Genomic DNA, 15,651 nt, shown 5'->3' on the forward strand with positions numbered 1-15,651 from the left:
GAAAGAGCCTGAAAGTAGTCAATTTAATGTGAACGGTGGAAAAAAGAGTAATCTATTCTTTGAATTTTTTTTCTTTTGGTGGAAAGGACTACTGTGTCCTGGAACTTGAAAAAACCCTATGTGCATATTTAAATCAATCACAACATCCTCGTTAATTCCACCTTATCTACCTTTTGAAAATCCGGTCCCATGTGTGCAAAAGGAAACTGTTGAACTTCAAACAAACCTCATGAATAATCCCGCTGAGTTCCTGTTTAAATTAGACTACTCTGATTGTGAGATGTATGGAGGCAAGTTGGAGTTCAACCTCTGAAGAGTACTGAGGAGATAAATCAGTGTGTGTGAATGTTCTTCTCGGCCAATGAGTGGACGGCTGTTTGAGCAGATGTGTGGCTACAAGTAAAGATGGAGAGATCATGTCATTGGTTCAGGCATCTGGGATTTGTAATGAACTGCCTTTACACACACATCACATGTGGTGCGTGTTAAAGCCTCATTTACATATTTGTTACATACTAGACTCAATCTCATACTCTCTCAATTTGAGAATAAAAATTCAAAGAAAAATAATTATAACAGGATAATTTGATTACAAACTATTAAAAAAAACTATTAAAACACGGCAGGAATGACGACTCTTGACCTCATTTTTTCTTTTTTCTAATTTTGTGTTAATTTCCAGTTTTTGTTCAGACCTACAGAGGTGTGTATTAATTTGTGGAGTTTGTTTTATTTACGTGTTAGACTGAGAGACTTTTATAATATTCATCCTCCCATAACTGATATTAATGTGGTATAAACAGCTCACAGTATGATGTTGATGTGTGAGAGTATGGATTTTCTGGCTGAGAGCAGTGTACCAGGACATGTCTGACACATAAGGCTGTAACAATTCTGAATTCAAGACATGCTCCCCTGTTGACCTCTCATTACTTTACCTACTTTACCTACGTTACATAACACATTTTTCTTTTCAAAAACAACTTGGTAATGATAATGATAAATAGTTTGCACAGCAAAATTATTTTTTTGTGATTTATAAACACATTTGATTCTATTCTATTTGTCTCTTATATCCAAATGACATGTACTGACCTGTACTGACCAAGCACTGGTAATTATTATTAACAGATACTGAAACAACAACTACTGTACAGTACAGTACAAGATAAACATCCATTTGATTAAAGACACATTATTTAACTTGGTGTGTGCACAGATCATGGGGGGGGGGGGCTTGCATGTTTTGATGGCTGCTGTAGGGCTACAAGAGAGTTCCATTATCTAGCAAACATGTACAACACAGGTGTTACATTATTATCACATTATTTGTGTTTCCTCTCACTGCTGCTAGTTTGTTTAAAATTGGCTAAGTTATTAGTATGACTATTATTATTGTGTCTTGTTGAACCGTTTTATATAATTAACAAGATGAGTAGTAATAATTGAGCTTGTTGTTTTTCTTCCCGGTGTGTTTGCTTCTCAGTAACCCTGTCTCTCTGTCTCTCTGTCTCTCTGCCTGTGTTCCAGGGCAGGGGAGGTGGATGCCATCATGGCGAATCTTGAGAAAGCAAACCAGGTGAGTTCAGGCGTCTTCTGCTCCTCTCTGATTGAGATGCTCCTTCGTTGAGGTAATCACTCCTGTAATCAAGGCCTGGCTTTAATTAGACGCTCTCCGTCCTGTTCCTCCCCCCCCCCCCCCTTCCTCCCCCTTACACCTCCCCTCCCCTGAGTGTGTGTGATTAGCGAGTATAAACTTGATCCCCCGTCGGTGGGCACGCTATGGCAGCACGGCTCCACTCAGCAGAGAACAGGAGACTAGCGTGCCCGATTGATGCCGGAGCGCTGAACGCCAGGGTTCTTAGTGATCTCATTGCCTTGATTGCTTCCTATCCTGGTGATAGCTCTTCTCTTCTGCTCCTTTCTTCTCCTCTCTCTCTCTCTCTCTCTCTCTCTCTCTCTCTCTCTCTCACTCTCTCTCTCTCCCCCCCCACACACAGTCTCTTCCTCACTCTGCTGCTCTCTGCCAGCAGCTCCTAGATAAATGTTCTCAAAACGAATCATTAATTAGCGGCCCGGGTGTGACAGAGCAGGTAAACAGTTTGGGGAATAAAGTGGGCCGACTAAGCAGCACCCTCAGCAGAATAAACCGGTGGCTGCACTTGTCTGCGCGGAACCCTGCTCTGTTTTTGCTCGGCTCTGAAAAATTTCAGAGCAAGGACGCCCGCTTTGATTTATGTACAGGATATGGTCTCACCTTGATCATCTCATTAGCCGATTGATGTGGCTGGTGTATGAGACCTGTAACACTGTGAATCCATGTCTGTGCCCAGAGTGCAGTAAGGGCTCAGAGGGAAGTGGAGAGGCTAAAGGAGCAGTTAGCCAGTGCCGCCAAGGGGAACTGCCATCCAGCAGAGGGCACCAGCAGGGTAAGGATAATGTGACACATTGTGGGAAAACACTTACTTTTTAAGTAAGTGTGAGAATAAAGTTTTGTGTTTTTGTATAAGTTTCCCTCAGATTTTTCATAATTTCTACTTTGTACTTCAGCTCCACCACATTTCAGAGGTGAATACTGATCATTATAGTCTACTTTATTAGTTTTGCAGATATTATTACTTTGCAGATTAACATATTTTAGTCACAACACATACAATCAATGTCACAACATAATCAGTTGTTTAATAAACTCAACAGTATCTAACACAGTGAAATAGGTCCCAGGTCCAACGTTCACATTCTCTTTACTTTTTTTGCATCATATTATAATGTATATATAAAGCTAGAACAGGTTTTGGACAGTGCATGCTTCCCCAAAGTCTAAGGAATGTCTCACCATGTTAATTAATGGATCTGCTCCAGAATGTAATGGGTTCTCTTTGAACCATGCACCAATATCTCCATAACATTTTAATGGAAATCGGTTCAGTAGTTTTTGATTAATCCTGCTGAAAAACATACAGACCAACCAACAAACTTTAAAGGTTTAGTTACGTAAGAGTTTTTGCTTGTAAGTAGATTTTTCTTTTAATCCTACCTTTATTTGAGTAAGGATTGGCATCCACTAATTATCTTTATTTTAATTTTATTAATTGTATTATTTGCCATGTATCTTGTGAAGCACTTTGTAACCTTGTTTAGATAAGTGCTATATAAATAAAGTTATTATTATTAATTTATGATTTTTTTTAGCAACTTCTAGCATGCTTTGCCAACACTGTGTTGTGATGTTATGATGTTTCTTAGAGTGAAACTAAGAATTCAACATAATAAGATTGTTCAACTCTATGATTTTCTATTTTCAATTTTGACAGGACCTGGACTCATCCAGTCTCTGTGTTTCAGTTTTAATCAAAGCAAAGATGAGCTAATACACAAAGAGACTCATCAGCTTGATCACACAAGGCCTTCAAATATTCCCATGACATTTTCACATTGTGACTACCTCATGTAAATTAAGACAGACAGACAATTTTTCTGCACAAGTCTGTGAATAGAGCTGTCAAATGGTTCTAAATTGGTTCAGAAATATTGTGTCTGATTCCTCATTATCACATTAAATCCCATGAAAGAAAAACCGAGTGTTAATTGTTACCTCATCAACATCGTCATTGCTAAAGTCAAATCCTCCCAGTTTCCACCTGTCTGAATAACATGAGCACTGCAGAGGTTGTGATTCACTGCCTGTCCTCATTTTGTCTCCTCCTCACTCCCTTCATCATATTTCCTCCTTCTCCCCCTCACACCTCCCGTCACATTCCCTCTCTCGCCTCGTCAGGAGAAGAACGAAAAGGGTGAGGTGTTGCCCTCGCAGCTGGAGGCCACCCTGCTGGCTAAAGACCGCGAAATCCTCTGTCTCCTTGAAAACATTCAGCGGCTGCAGTTCACGCTGCAGGAAGTTCAGGAGACATCAGCCAATCAGATCATGGAGCTGGAACGCCAGCTGGCCTATAAGACAGAAGCTATTGAGGTGAGCGTCTCGGACACATGAGAAGTAACAGAACATGACGGACGCTACCTCAGTGGTTCTGATAAAGCTTATTAATATAAATAAATAAATAATTTCTTCTTTTTTCCGTTTCAGAGATTAGAAGCTAAACTGCAATCCCAGATTGACTATGAAGAGATTAAAACAGAACTCAGGTGATCATTTGGTGTAGACAAACCGTGTTACTCATTCGTAATAATATCAATTGAAATCTAGAAAACCTGAACTCTAATGGCGTGTTGTGTCTGTCCATAGTATCCTTAAAGTAATGAAGATGGCTTCGGCAAACGGCGGCTCATCTCAGGTACACATCCTCCTGCACCCAGCAGGTTCACACAGACAACAGAATACTTCATCCATTATCTGGATATCTAAAGCTTCTGTGATTCATTCATTGAAAGTTAACAGCTTTTGTGTGAATGTGTGTTTGTGCGTGCTTGTGCTTGCGTGTATGTGTGTGTTTGTTTGTGATTATAGCAGTCCGCCAAGGCTGAGGCTCTTTTGCTGGATAAAGAGGCCTTTCTTCCATCTCACAAGTATCTGGTGGACAAGGCTCGGATTTTGCACAGCAATGGTAAAATGAATGTCGCTCGTGTTGAATGTCTATAACAACTTGTTTAAGTAGTTTATATCTCTTGGGGTTTCAAGAGGTAGAGAGTTAGAACTCTCCATAGTTCACAGAGTGCTTGACGCTCATTGGTCAGGCTCAATAGATTTCTGGAGTTAATGCTTTTCAGACTTAAACCTCTTTGCATTAACTGAGCAGGCGGGAGAATGACAGTGTGCTTTCTGTCCCCAGATGATGACCAGTCCGACGATGCAGGAAGGGAGATGGGTAGGCCGCCCGGCTCCCACTCGTCCTCCTCTCAGATGGACGGCCGTGGCTCCCCCAGCCCCGGCACCCCCACCCTGGACAACTCCTCTTCCAGCCACGATCTTCCCCGTCCCTTCTCTGTGTCGCCGTGCTCCGGAGACAGACAGTCAGGAGACCACATCCTCCACAGGCAGCTCCTTTCCCCACACTTTAAAAAGGAGGGCCTCATGGCTTTTCCCACGGCCCTCTACGCAGCGAAAGTCGCCCTCATGTCAGCGACTCAAGGGTCCGGAGCGGCAGGTAGTGTTGACGCCGGCCTGCCCAGCGACCATTCAGAAAGCGGCAGCTCGACGGCAGGAGACGAGGACCAACTGGACACAGCCGAGATTGCCTTCCAGGTGAAGGAGCAGCTGCTCAAGCATAACATTGGCCAGCGTGTTTTTGGCCACTATGTGCTGGGCCTCTCCCAGGGCTCGGTCAGTGAGATCCTTGCAAGACCCAAACCCTGGAGGAAGCTAACTGTGAAAGGCAAAGAACCTTTCATAAAGATGAAGCAGTTCCTCTCTGATGAACAGAACATCCTGGCACTTAGGACCATCCAGGTCCGACAGAGAGGTGAGTGGAGATGACAGGGTGGGAAATATTGGGAAAATGTAGTTTCTTTTATCACATGAGTCCACTGCCTCTCAACACAAAACACAAACAGTGATACTTTCTGTTGGTGTTTTAGGTATTTTGCCTTCTGATCTTTAGAAAAAGCTATCTGCAAATGAATGCAGATAAATTAAACTCCAATGCATTGGGGTCAATGTGTTACGCCTCTTTTGCTCTCCACACTATCTGTTTAACTGTGAGCAATCAAAGCTCCTTGGCCATGATTGGCCAAACTAGAAAGAGTAGGGTTAGGGTTAGGGCTTCCATCCCCAAAATATATTCCCTCGCCTACAGTTGCTGCATATTCACGTTCAGAATCAATTTTTAGAGATTATGTAACAATGAATGTGTCGTTAGTTATTTATGGTCACTTTCATCCCTTGTATACAGCTTTATGCAACATAACAACAGAAGAAGTAGCATGGGTTATGTCGGTTGCTCAGATTTTAAACAGGTCACCTTCCTCATCATATTTTCTAATCCACTGACTTGCAATTGACAGTGGGTGTGAATTAACTGTCAGAAACGTCACCCATATTGATCCACTGCATTCATCTCCAATGACTGTTAAAGAATAAAGCTGGAGACGTATTATATTATATATTTTTTTTTAATTAAAATATCAACACCAACCAATGAGTTTATCAGACTTTGTGGTCAAAGCCTGAACTCTCTCACTCTATTATGACAGTCCTATCCACCAACAGCAGAGAACTGGCTCGAATCATCACAGAAATCTATTAGATAGAAATGAAGGTTTTTTCTGAGAAAATATTGATCCATTGCATTTAAAGGATCCAAAATGATTATATATTTGTTGGTGAAATAAGCATGACAGTGAGTGTGCAACTTTCCCTTATATCATTAAATCACCTTTCCCTTTAACATTCATAGATAATGTATCTAATGTGAATTATGTAGAGCTCAATAAAAACTTCCTGTACATAATATATAATGTTTTTGATATAGCTGCCATTTTGTTAGGAAAGAGTTTTTGTTTTTGTTATTAACATAAAAAGTATCTCTAGTGTAGTTTAATTGTTAATTCACAAATGCACAAATGCCCCTCTAAGATAATTTAATCTTTGTTAAACATGAAACAATACATTTACAATACATTTGTTACCCATTTAAAAAAAAAAATCTACCTTCAATAGGAATTAATGGACTTAGTTTTGGTCTTTTCATGGTTCTTGTTGACAATGAGACAGTTAAACTAATTTTAACCAGCAAGTAGTTCGGCATTAACCAGTTGTCATCACTATAATAAACTTTACCCCTTGTGTTGTCTACCAAACAGAGGTTTAGATAACATGGTTAATCAGCTGTCACTGTATTCGCCCAGGCTTCCTAAAAAAGAACTAGGTTGTTCAAAAAAAGGTCTTTTGAAGATGCTCTTGGACCTGTGTACGTCTAAACCTTCTAATCTACTTGGACCTCATCCTTGACTTCTTCACGGCTTCCTCTGCCATGTTACTTTTAAACTTTGTTTTCTCCCTAGATTCACAGCTTTTGAAAGTTGAGCTTCCCGTATACTGCAACCTCAGACAGCACGCGCTCAAAGGCAGCCATTGATCTACCAGTCAAAAGCAAAGCCTTGGAACTGCTCTCTGATCAACCATCCCACTCACCCCCCTCCTCTCTCCTCTCGCTCTATCTCTATTTCTTTCTGTTACCCTCTGTGGCAGGGAGCATCACTCCGCGCATCCGAACTCCTGAAACTGGGTCAGACGACGCCATTAGGAATATCCTGGAGCAGGCCAAGAAGGAGATCCAGTCCCAGAGGGGAGGTGAGGATGGAGCTGCGAGTCATAAGTCAAAGCTTAAAGCCATATTGATTGATTTTTTTTTAATTGAGAATGATGTTGACTATTTTCCTTAAACATTTGATCTATTACTCTATTCACTTTATAATGCATATAAAGTGGAAAGATATTTTAATGCGCGTCCGTGTCAACATGTGGCTCTCTCTTGTCCAGGTGATGGCAAGTCATCTCTGAACAGCTCATCAGGCAGAAGCAGTAATGGAGCTGGCAGCGGCTCTGATGAAACCATCAAGAACATCTTAGATCAGGCCAGGAGGGAGATGGAGGCCCAGCAGCATGTGCTGATGGAGATGGAGGCCTGTGGGAGGGCCTCCACTGCCAGTTCAGGAGCACAGGTGGAACGTCTAGGGCCCCCAGAGCGCTCCAGGGGCCTGCCGTTACCCATCTCCATCAAACAGGAGGAAGGGGGCTGTGTTACCGTGTGCATGGCCAACCCCATCAGCAGCCCGCAGACCCCCCTCAGTGTGCTCTCCCCCGCCGCCTTCGTCCAGAACATCATCCGCAAAGTCAAGTCAGAGATCGGTGAAGTAGGCACCTACTTCGATCAGCACTGGTCACAAGAGCGGGGGTCGATGGGGCTGGTCGGAGGAGGTAGCTCGCTGCCCTTCAATTCCGTCTCTCCTTCCTTGTCTTCCTCCTCCTCTGGGCCCTCTGCGTTGCCTCGGCCGTGGCCACGTCTGGAAAACGGAGAGTTTCTTCCCAACAGCGAGGAGGCGTCTGCTGCTGAGGACGAGCTGGGGCTCAGTCGGCCGGTGGAGGTGAAGGTGGAGTCGGATACATCGGTAAGCGGCGAATCCCCAGGACCTGGCCCTGGGCGCCTGTCCTACTACCCAGCGTACATCCCTCGCGCCCTCAAGCCGACCGTGCCGCCGCTGACTCCGGAGCAGTATGAGATGTACATGTATCGAGAGGTGGACACCCTGGAGCTGACCAGGCAGGTGAAGGAGAAGCTGGCGAAGAACGGCATCTGTCAGAGGATCTTTGGTGAAAAGGTCAGATATCTCTCCTTCTTATTAACACTTGCATACTTTAAAACACACAACCTGCAAATCTACAACCTGTATTTCCCCACAGGAAATACAGGTTGAATTTTATTTTAATAATTGTGATATGCAGTTAGGAATAAACTGAATACGGAAATATTTTAATGGGTATTTGACTATATTATTCAGTTCTCTTGTCTCTTATAAGAAGCCTCAGATGCAAAACATTTTCCACCTTTCTTTTCAAGCATTATCCTATATGTGGTTTCAGATCTTCAGACAACATGAAATACTTTACTAAGGTAATCTAAGTAAGATTTTGGCAGATTTACAGATTTATATCAATAAATGCAATAAACATACTCCTCCATTAGAAAAACGTATTGGCTCTTTTGAGCCTAATAACCCCCCATCCACTTCAGCAGCAATAGCAGCAGCCAAGAGCTTCTTATAATTTGATAATAATTGTCACATCTCATGTGAAAATGACTGGGCCCATCTCTTTTAGAGTTGTTTGGCACTAATCAGAGGCCATGTTTCCCACACTTAGTTGTGTAATAATGGGCGGCTGTGGCTGAGAGGTAGAGCGGTCACTCTCCAACCTGAAGGTCGGCAGTTCAATCCCGTCTTACCCATCTGCATGCCAAGTGTGAGGGCAAGATGCTGAAAACACTTATAGATTTATATAGATTATAGCTTATAGTTTATACTAGAAGCTGTGTCTTCCATGTTTAACTTTTCTCTAAACAGAACATCATTCTCAAAATGTTCAGGTGTTTTTCTGTAAGTATGAATGAGCAGCTATGCCACCCTTTTTCCCCTGTTTCATGCACATTTATATCAGCCATCAGCTGAGACGTCTGCAACTCTTTGGATGTGTTGTAATCTTTCATGACTTCCTTGATGAGTTGTCTCTGCTCACACGGCGAAAGGGTGACAACAGGTTTTAGCACAGTGTTCTCCATGTAGATATCATCCGCTGTTGTTTGGTGGTTTTGTAAAACCTGATTCTTGTGGTAAGGTTGATTTTAAGTATTCAACTGTCTTGTTCAAAAATGAAAAGGAATAGAAAATGTGTCCCTTGTTGATGGATGACCTCACATATTTTTTCAGAAAATAACATCACAATCAATCATCAATACAGAATGTTGCAGCTACAAATTATCCGTGGATTTATAAGTTTTTTCCTCATCCATTAAATAAGCTGCCACTTTAACTTAGATGCTGTTTTTGACAAGTTGTATACATATATATGGTGTATTGCTTCCCTCTAGTGGTAATTTTCTGTAAGTGTATAAATGGAGCCATTAATAAAGTAAAAAGATTTTCTTCTTTCAGGAAAATAAATCGGAGAATCAATCAATCACTTGTCATCTACATGTTTATTATTATATCAAAGTATTATAACTGTAAACCCGTGGTTGTATGGTGCAGGTGCTGGGGCTCTCTCAGGGCAGCGTCAGTGACATGCTGTCTCGGCCCAAACCATGGAGCAAGCTGACCCAAAAAGGCAGGGAGCCCTTCATCCGCATGCAGCTGTGGTTACTGGACCAGCTGGGCCAGAGCCTCAGCCAACCCCCAAACCAAGGCCACGCTCAGGGTAAGGCTGCGGTTTGGAACATATATACTCATCTCCACAGGAACAAATCCCACTTCAAATGTTGCTTAAACTTAAAAGATAGAAATTGATTCAGTTTTGTAATATACTGCAATGACTGTATCTAGGCTATAGGGGTTGTTGATTTTTCTGCGATGTCTCCTCCCTTCAGATAAAAGCCCAGTAACTGCACAGTCCTCCCCCTCCCCACCCCCAAGCCCAGCGGAGAGCCACCCAAGTCCCCTGGTGGAGCCTGTCAGCCTCTCCCTGGAGAGCAGCAAAGAGAACCAGCAGCCTGAGGGCTTAGGGCTCGGGCTGCCCCCCCACCCAGAGGGAGGGAAATCCACCCCCAGCCTCATGGCCTTGCATCAGCCCTCAAACCCCCTTGGCATCCAGGAGCTGGTGGCCCTGTCTTCCGAGCTGGACACCTATGCCATCACAAAGAAGGTCAAGGAGGTTCTAACAGACAACAACCTAGGTGTGTATGAGTTTGCACTGCGGGAATAAGCTGAGGCTCCTTTATGACTGCAAACACAAGTCCTACATTCACTGTGTGTTTTTCTTTCCTCACAGGTCAGCGTCTTTTTGGGGAAACCATCCTGGGTCTGACGCAAGGCTCGGTGTCAGATCTGCTCTCCAGACCCAAACCCTGGCACAAACTCAGTCTGAAAGGCAGGGAGCCATTCGTCCGCATGCAGCTGTGGCTCAATGATCCTCACAATGTAGACAAGCTGAGGGCCATGAAGAAGATGGAGAAGAAAGGTGTGTATAGTAAACAAACCTAATAATAAAGACGTCATTATTACATATTTCAGTTCAGGTTTGAGAAATTCTTGGTGTTTTGTTCTTTATGCCAGAAATCACTGTCTTCCCTCCAGCCTATCTGAAAAGGCGGTACGGGCTGCTGAGCACCGGCTCGGACAGCGACTCACCCAGTACTCGCTCCGAGTGTGTGAGTCCGGCCTTGGTCTCGCTGGACCTGTGCCCCTACAGCCAGGTGAAGAAGGTGCGGGTGGTGCTGGGAGCTGAGGAGAAGGAAGCCTTGAGAAGGGCCTACCTGCTGGAGCCCTACCCCTCTCAGAACACCATCGAGATACTGGCCGCCCAGCTCAACCTCAAAACCAACACTGTCATCAACTGGTTCCACAACTACAGGCTAGTCCAATACACTTTGCTAATGGCCACCTCGGCTGTTTTCTTGACGACTATACGTTTAGTTTTTTATGTTCTTTATTTTTTTTGACAGTTGTTTACAAAAACTTACATCAGCCCAAGGGCAATTTTCTTTCTTTTGCTGTCAACCTTTTTCAAAAATGGGTAACTTTGTACATTTTGGGAGAGGTACAGTGCATACATGTAGACAATAATCACAGATCAGTAGAGAAAAAAAAAAAAAATGAATAGAAACTAGCCGAATAAAAAACAACAACATGTTAGAGGGTGATTTGAGCGAGAATGGGATAGGGGTCGGTGACGCTCGCATAATCAAGGCAACATTACAGGGTCATTCATTCAATACTTCCACAAAGTCTGGCCTTAGGGGTTTTACATATCTCACCCATTTGCTCCATAATTGATATGTTTAGTTTTAACTGAATTCCTGACATGTAAAGTAGAAAAGTAAATGTAAACATCCTGACAGGTGATTGTTTGCCTGTCTAACAAGCAGTGTTTGTGTGCAGGTCCAGGATGCGACGGGAGGTGCTGATGGAGGGGCTGCCAGACAATGACACGGATGCCGAGCAGCACAGCTACTCCCCCTCAGTGACGCGGAGCCCCCACTCTGATGGAGAGGAGAGGAGGCTGCTGAAGCCCTCAGGACACATCCACTCCAGCCTTCCTCTGAGCGCCAGCGCAGCACTTCCTCATGTCAAACAGGAGGCACTGGACAGGGAAGGCGAGGGGGAGGAGGGCTCCATGAAACAGTCGAGAGTTCAGTGTTTTTCTACAGCAGTACAATTCCCGCCGCTGAAAAACGAGCATGAGGACTCCATCGCTGGCCACCAGAGCCTGAGGCACGAAGAGGGGATGAGCAGCCAGGCTCAAGGGCTCTACCCTGTCGCAGTCTCCATAGACGGACCCCAGAGAGCCAGCCAGTCCCGGCACGATGGGGAAGACTCCGGAAAGTCACCTGTTGACCCAGTCAGCTTCAAGGCTTCGTCGGAACCCTGCCGCAGCAGCCTGGAAGTCTCCCTGAACTCCCCCTCTGCTGCATCCTCACCCGGCCTCATGATGTCAGTCTCCCCCGTCCCTTCCTCCTCTGCTCCAATATCGCCCTCGCTGCCCAACCCGCCCTCAACTAGCACCAATCACAGCCTGGAAGCTAACCAGATCCCTCCATTCCAAGGCCCCAAACTCAACAGAAGCTCTCAGAGACGCAATGAGAAAATGGCCAACCTTAATAACATCATCCACAGGCTAGAGAGAGCAGCCAATCGAGAAGAAACACTGGAATGGGAGTTTTAAGCCCCCCCCCCCTTTTACTTGTACCTAGTCCTGATGACCCTCGCGGCACACAGGGGCGTCTCAGATAGAATCTTCCTGAAGACTTTTAACGGAGCCTGGCTCCTGAAGGCCTGTCCTCTCAGACTGAAAACTCAATGGAAACAGGAATGCAGAGCTACACATATGGCTAACTTCCCTGCAAGAACTAAAAAAAAAAAAAGATTTATATATGTGTATTTGTTTTTGTTTTTGATAATGCATACTACTTTGAAATAGATGTGACAGCATAAGCTGTTGTTTTACCTTTTGGACTTGACAAGAAGACTTTTGCAGCTATGGTGTCATAAAATGTACACTGAAGTTCTGTAGATTGCCACTGGGTGAGATTAAAAAAAGACCCCTGTCTTAAGCCATTAAAAGCACTATAACTATTTGAAAAGAGACATTGACCAAATTTGCTACTTTTTGAATAGCAATTTTTCAGATTTTGTCTGTAAGACTGGACAGTTTAAGTCAAGTAACATGAAATCCTATTACTGACTGAGGGATAGTCCTTTAAGACTCTAAATATTCAACATCTTGTATGTACTTAGTTTCTTGGTGATATGTTTTGAAATATTTGTAACTCACACGTATAAAATGTGGTTGTACATGTTGTAGAATTGTCTGCAATAGCCTTCTCTAAACCTGATGTAGCATGGTACTCACCTGACCCTGTTATCCTCTGTAGTTAGTCACCTGTGATTATACTTGAGCGAAAACAAGAGAAAAAAAAAGTTGAAAACCCTGCAAAAAACAAGAAAAAAGTCAACGTTAAATCTAATAAGTAGAGTACTTTTAGTGTTTTCTTTCTTTCTTTTTTGATAATCCTTGAGGTTTACAGTTTAGGGCCCTCGTGCTCCTGCTGGCACAGTTTACACGATTTCTTTCAGACTTACCTCTCTGACCCTCTAAAGGCACTGGTTCTCAGACTGTAACAGGCCAAGACACAGGACACCTGGTTTACCTCAGATTATGTTGATGCACATCATGCTGTGACCATGCGTTTCATTCTTATACATGAACATGACCACGCTTATTTGAATCAACGGAGGGAACGTACTTGTATCATGCCCCAGACGAGTGGAGATGAAGTTCGAACAGGCAAAATCAGTCTTTTACAAAGAATATGCTGCTGTGTGAAGAGACGGGGAGCCAATGAAGCCCCTCCTCACCAGATGGAGTGCACTTTCTCAAAATGCATCTTTTACTGTATCTAGAATAATGTATACTTGATCAAACAACTCAACCTCTTTGTACTGAGATGCTGTTAAGCTGGGCAGTTTGATAAGAAAAGCTTCAGGACTCTTCAGAGCTGGAAATGAACCTCCTTTGGGGCTGACCGTATTTGAGAGCATGATGCACACAGTATGACCTCCCATCAATATGAAAACACTCAATCTGTAAGTAGACTATATTCAAGGACACAAAAGGTTACAGGTATCCCCTCATATTATCTTTAACCACTTGTGTATTGTGTCTGTAGAAGTTTCTTTGTCATGCTTGCAAAATGTTCTTTATGTATTTTGCCTCTATTTTATACTCAGAACAGTTAACTAGATATTCAATACCTCGTGTATGAACTACTTACAGCACTTAGAGTTTTGATAATTGTGAGGACTCAAGAAAAATTCAAATATCAACATTATCCTAACTTAGTGTCCACAAGTCTTTGCCTTTACTGTATCGTTGAAGTTGGTAGTAAACACTTGCACATGTCTACATAGTTCAGAGGACTTGGATTGTATTATGTAGAGATATATATTACACATTTACTAAAAAAATAATATCTTACATTCTTGGAACAAAATGTGCTGATTATATTGAAATAGAGTGTACAGATTTAATAAACCAAACCCATTCAAGCCAGTTCTGGTCTGGCAAGCTTGCCCACGTTTTAGACCTTCTCTCAGGGTAGTCTTGCTTTTTAAAGCTTTACTGAAACAGTTGCTCTCCTCAGTGGTTCTGACTATGATAAAAAACATTACGTGGTGTAGAGAATGACTTCATAATATATTAAATGGGCCTGTGGAAGCTCTAAGTATAAGGGAATTGCAACCTTTCACTGGAAGCAGTGGTTTGTCAGAGGGCTGTTGCTGTTTTGTAATTCATTACACAGATCTGTCAAAGTACAGTGCAGGCTGGAACAACCGGGAGGAGGTGGATGGGTTGCATTTTTGAGATCAGTAGACTTTGTTCTCTAAAAAACTGTTCATGTTTTCTCTTGGAGCCACAGAAGATTTTTCTCTGGTTTTCGTACCACCATTTTTTGTGCATAATATACTGTACGATTAGAAGTGACATTTCTTTCATTGAAATTTCATCATCTTTCATGGTAACATGGACATGTGATTGAAAAGGAAATGTATTTACTCAGACCATTATCTCAACATGTAAAGCCCATCTCATTGTTTTGCATGCAAATCCATTCTGGTCACTTGACAAAGGGATAGACTGTGTTTTGTGTTATTGTTCTTGCACAGGGACATTGAATCAGCACTTAGTCTCTTTTTTTTTACATTAGTGAAGTCCATGCATGATGCAACTGATATGTTTGGCTCTCAAAAAGCCATCATGAATCAGAACCCCAAAACGACTCAGTAAACATTACTAGCAGTTAATTCAAGTCAAGATTGTTTTGTGCCATATCATATGCCTCATGCACTATCCTCACAGGAGAAAGGCCTTGTGGTAGAGTGTGTACTAAGAGGGGTGTAGGGCTTTTCTCACCTGATTCAGAAAAAAGCAAAGCTTTTGATAACAGTGGCCCTACACATTAGAAATAGGTCTGATTTTATAATTGACATCTGTCACTAAATAATGAAGTAATTGTTTGGGGAAAATTTTGAATGATTCCATTCAGTGCTGTAAAGGAAAGGATTTACAATCTGACTCTGAGTGCTTGTCACAAAGACAACTTTTCCTTTTGAAAGTCAGCTGTGAGCCAATAAAGAGAAGTGTCCTGCAGGCTTAAATAACTGTCTAATGCCTCACATGTCAGGCTAATAAATGTTAAACAGTGGACTAAAGTATGCCAAGCGTCTTGGAAATTGCATATGTAAGCCATCATTCAATACATAATTGTTTAAGATCCTGCTGTGTGGTGTTTTTATTTCTTGATTATGGTGAGGGATTATCCTTAGAGGTAAAGTAGAGATTAATATTATTGACCAAATAATGCAAACACACTCATAAACAGATGCAGTGTGTGGTGAGAATGTAAAGCAGCGTGTGGTCTCCTGGACTGTGAGGCACAGAACGTCCTGCACACACACTCGCCCTCATTAGCAGGATCGATACGATCA

General features: G+C 42.8%; 1 protein-coding gene across 2 annotated transcripts in view; it reads left to right on the plus strand.

The window, feature by feature from the left end:
* cux2b (cut-like homeobox 2b) overlaps nucleotides 1–15,437 on the plus strand; it is an 86,847-nt gene extending 71,410 nt beyond the window's left edge. The window contains exons 9-22 of one of the 2 annotated variants that reach the window (XM_061071217.1): nucleotides 1,531–1,579; nucleotides 2,334–2,429; nucleotides 3,779–3,970; nucleotides 4,085–4,143; nucleotides 4,244–4,292; nucleotides 4,466–4,562; nucleotides 4,788–5,417; nucleotides 7,145–7,246; nucleotides 7,436–8,274; nucleotides 9,700–9,865; nucleotides 10,035–10,340; nucleotides 10,436–10,624; nucleotides 10,720–11,017; nucleotides 11,545–15,437. In XM_061071217.1, the coding sequence (XP_060927200.1) occupies nucleotides 1,531–1,579; nucleotides 2,334–2,429; nucleotides 3,779–3,970; nucleotides 4,085–4,143; nucleotides 4,244–4,292; nucleotides 4,466–4,562; nucleotides 4,788–5,417; nucleotides 7,145–7,246; nucleotides 7,436–8,274; nucleotides 9,700–9,865; nucleotides 10,035–10,340; nucleotides 10,436–10,624; nucleotides 10,720–11,017; nucleotides 11,545–12,328 (3,856 nt within the window). In that variant the 3' untranslated portion in view covers nucleotides 12,329–15,437. The remainder of the gene's footprint in view (nucleotides 1–1,530; nucleotides 1,580–2,333; nucleotides 2,430–3,778; nucleotides 3,971–4,084; nucleotides 4,144–4,243; nucleotides 4,293–4,465; nucleotides 4,563–4,787; nucleotides 5,418–7,144; nucleotides 7,247–7,435; nucleotides 8,275–9,699; nucleotides 9,866–10,034; nucleotides 10,341–10,435; nucleotides 10,625–10,719; nucleotides 11,018–11,544) is intronic. The other variant, XM_061071218.1, reaches the window with a different exon arrangement.
* Nucleotides 15,438–15,651: the final 214 nt, after the last annotated feature.

Source organism: Limanda limanda, chromosome 5 (assembly GCF_963576545.1).
Source record: "Limanda limanda chromosome 5, fLimLim1.1, whole genome shotgun sequence".
NCBI lineage: Eukaryota > Metazoa > Chordata > Actinopteri > Pleuronectiformes > Pleuronectidae > Limanda > Limanda limanda.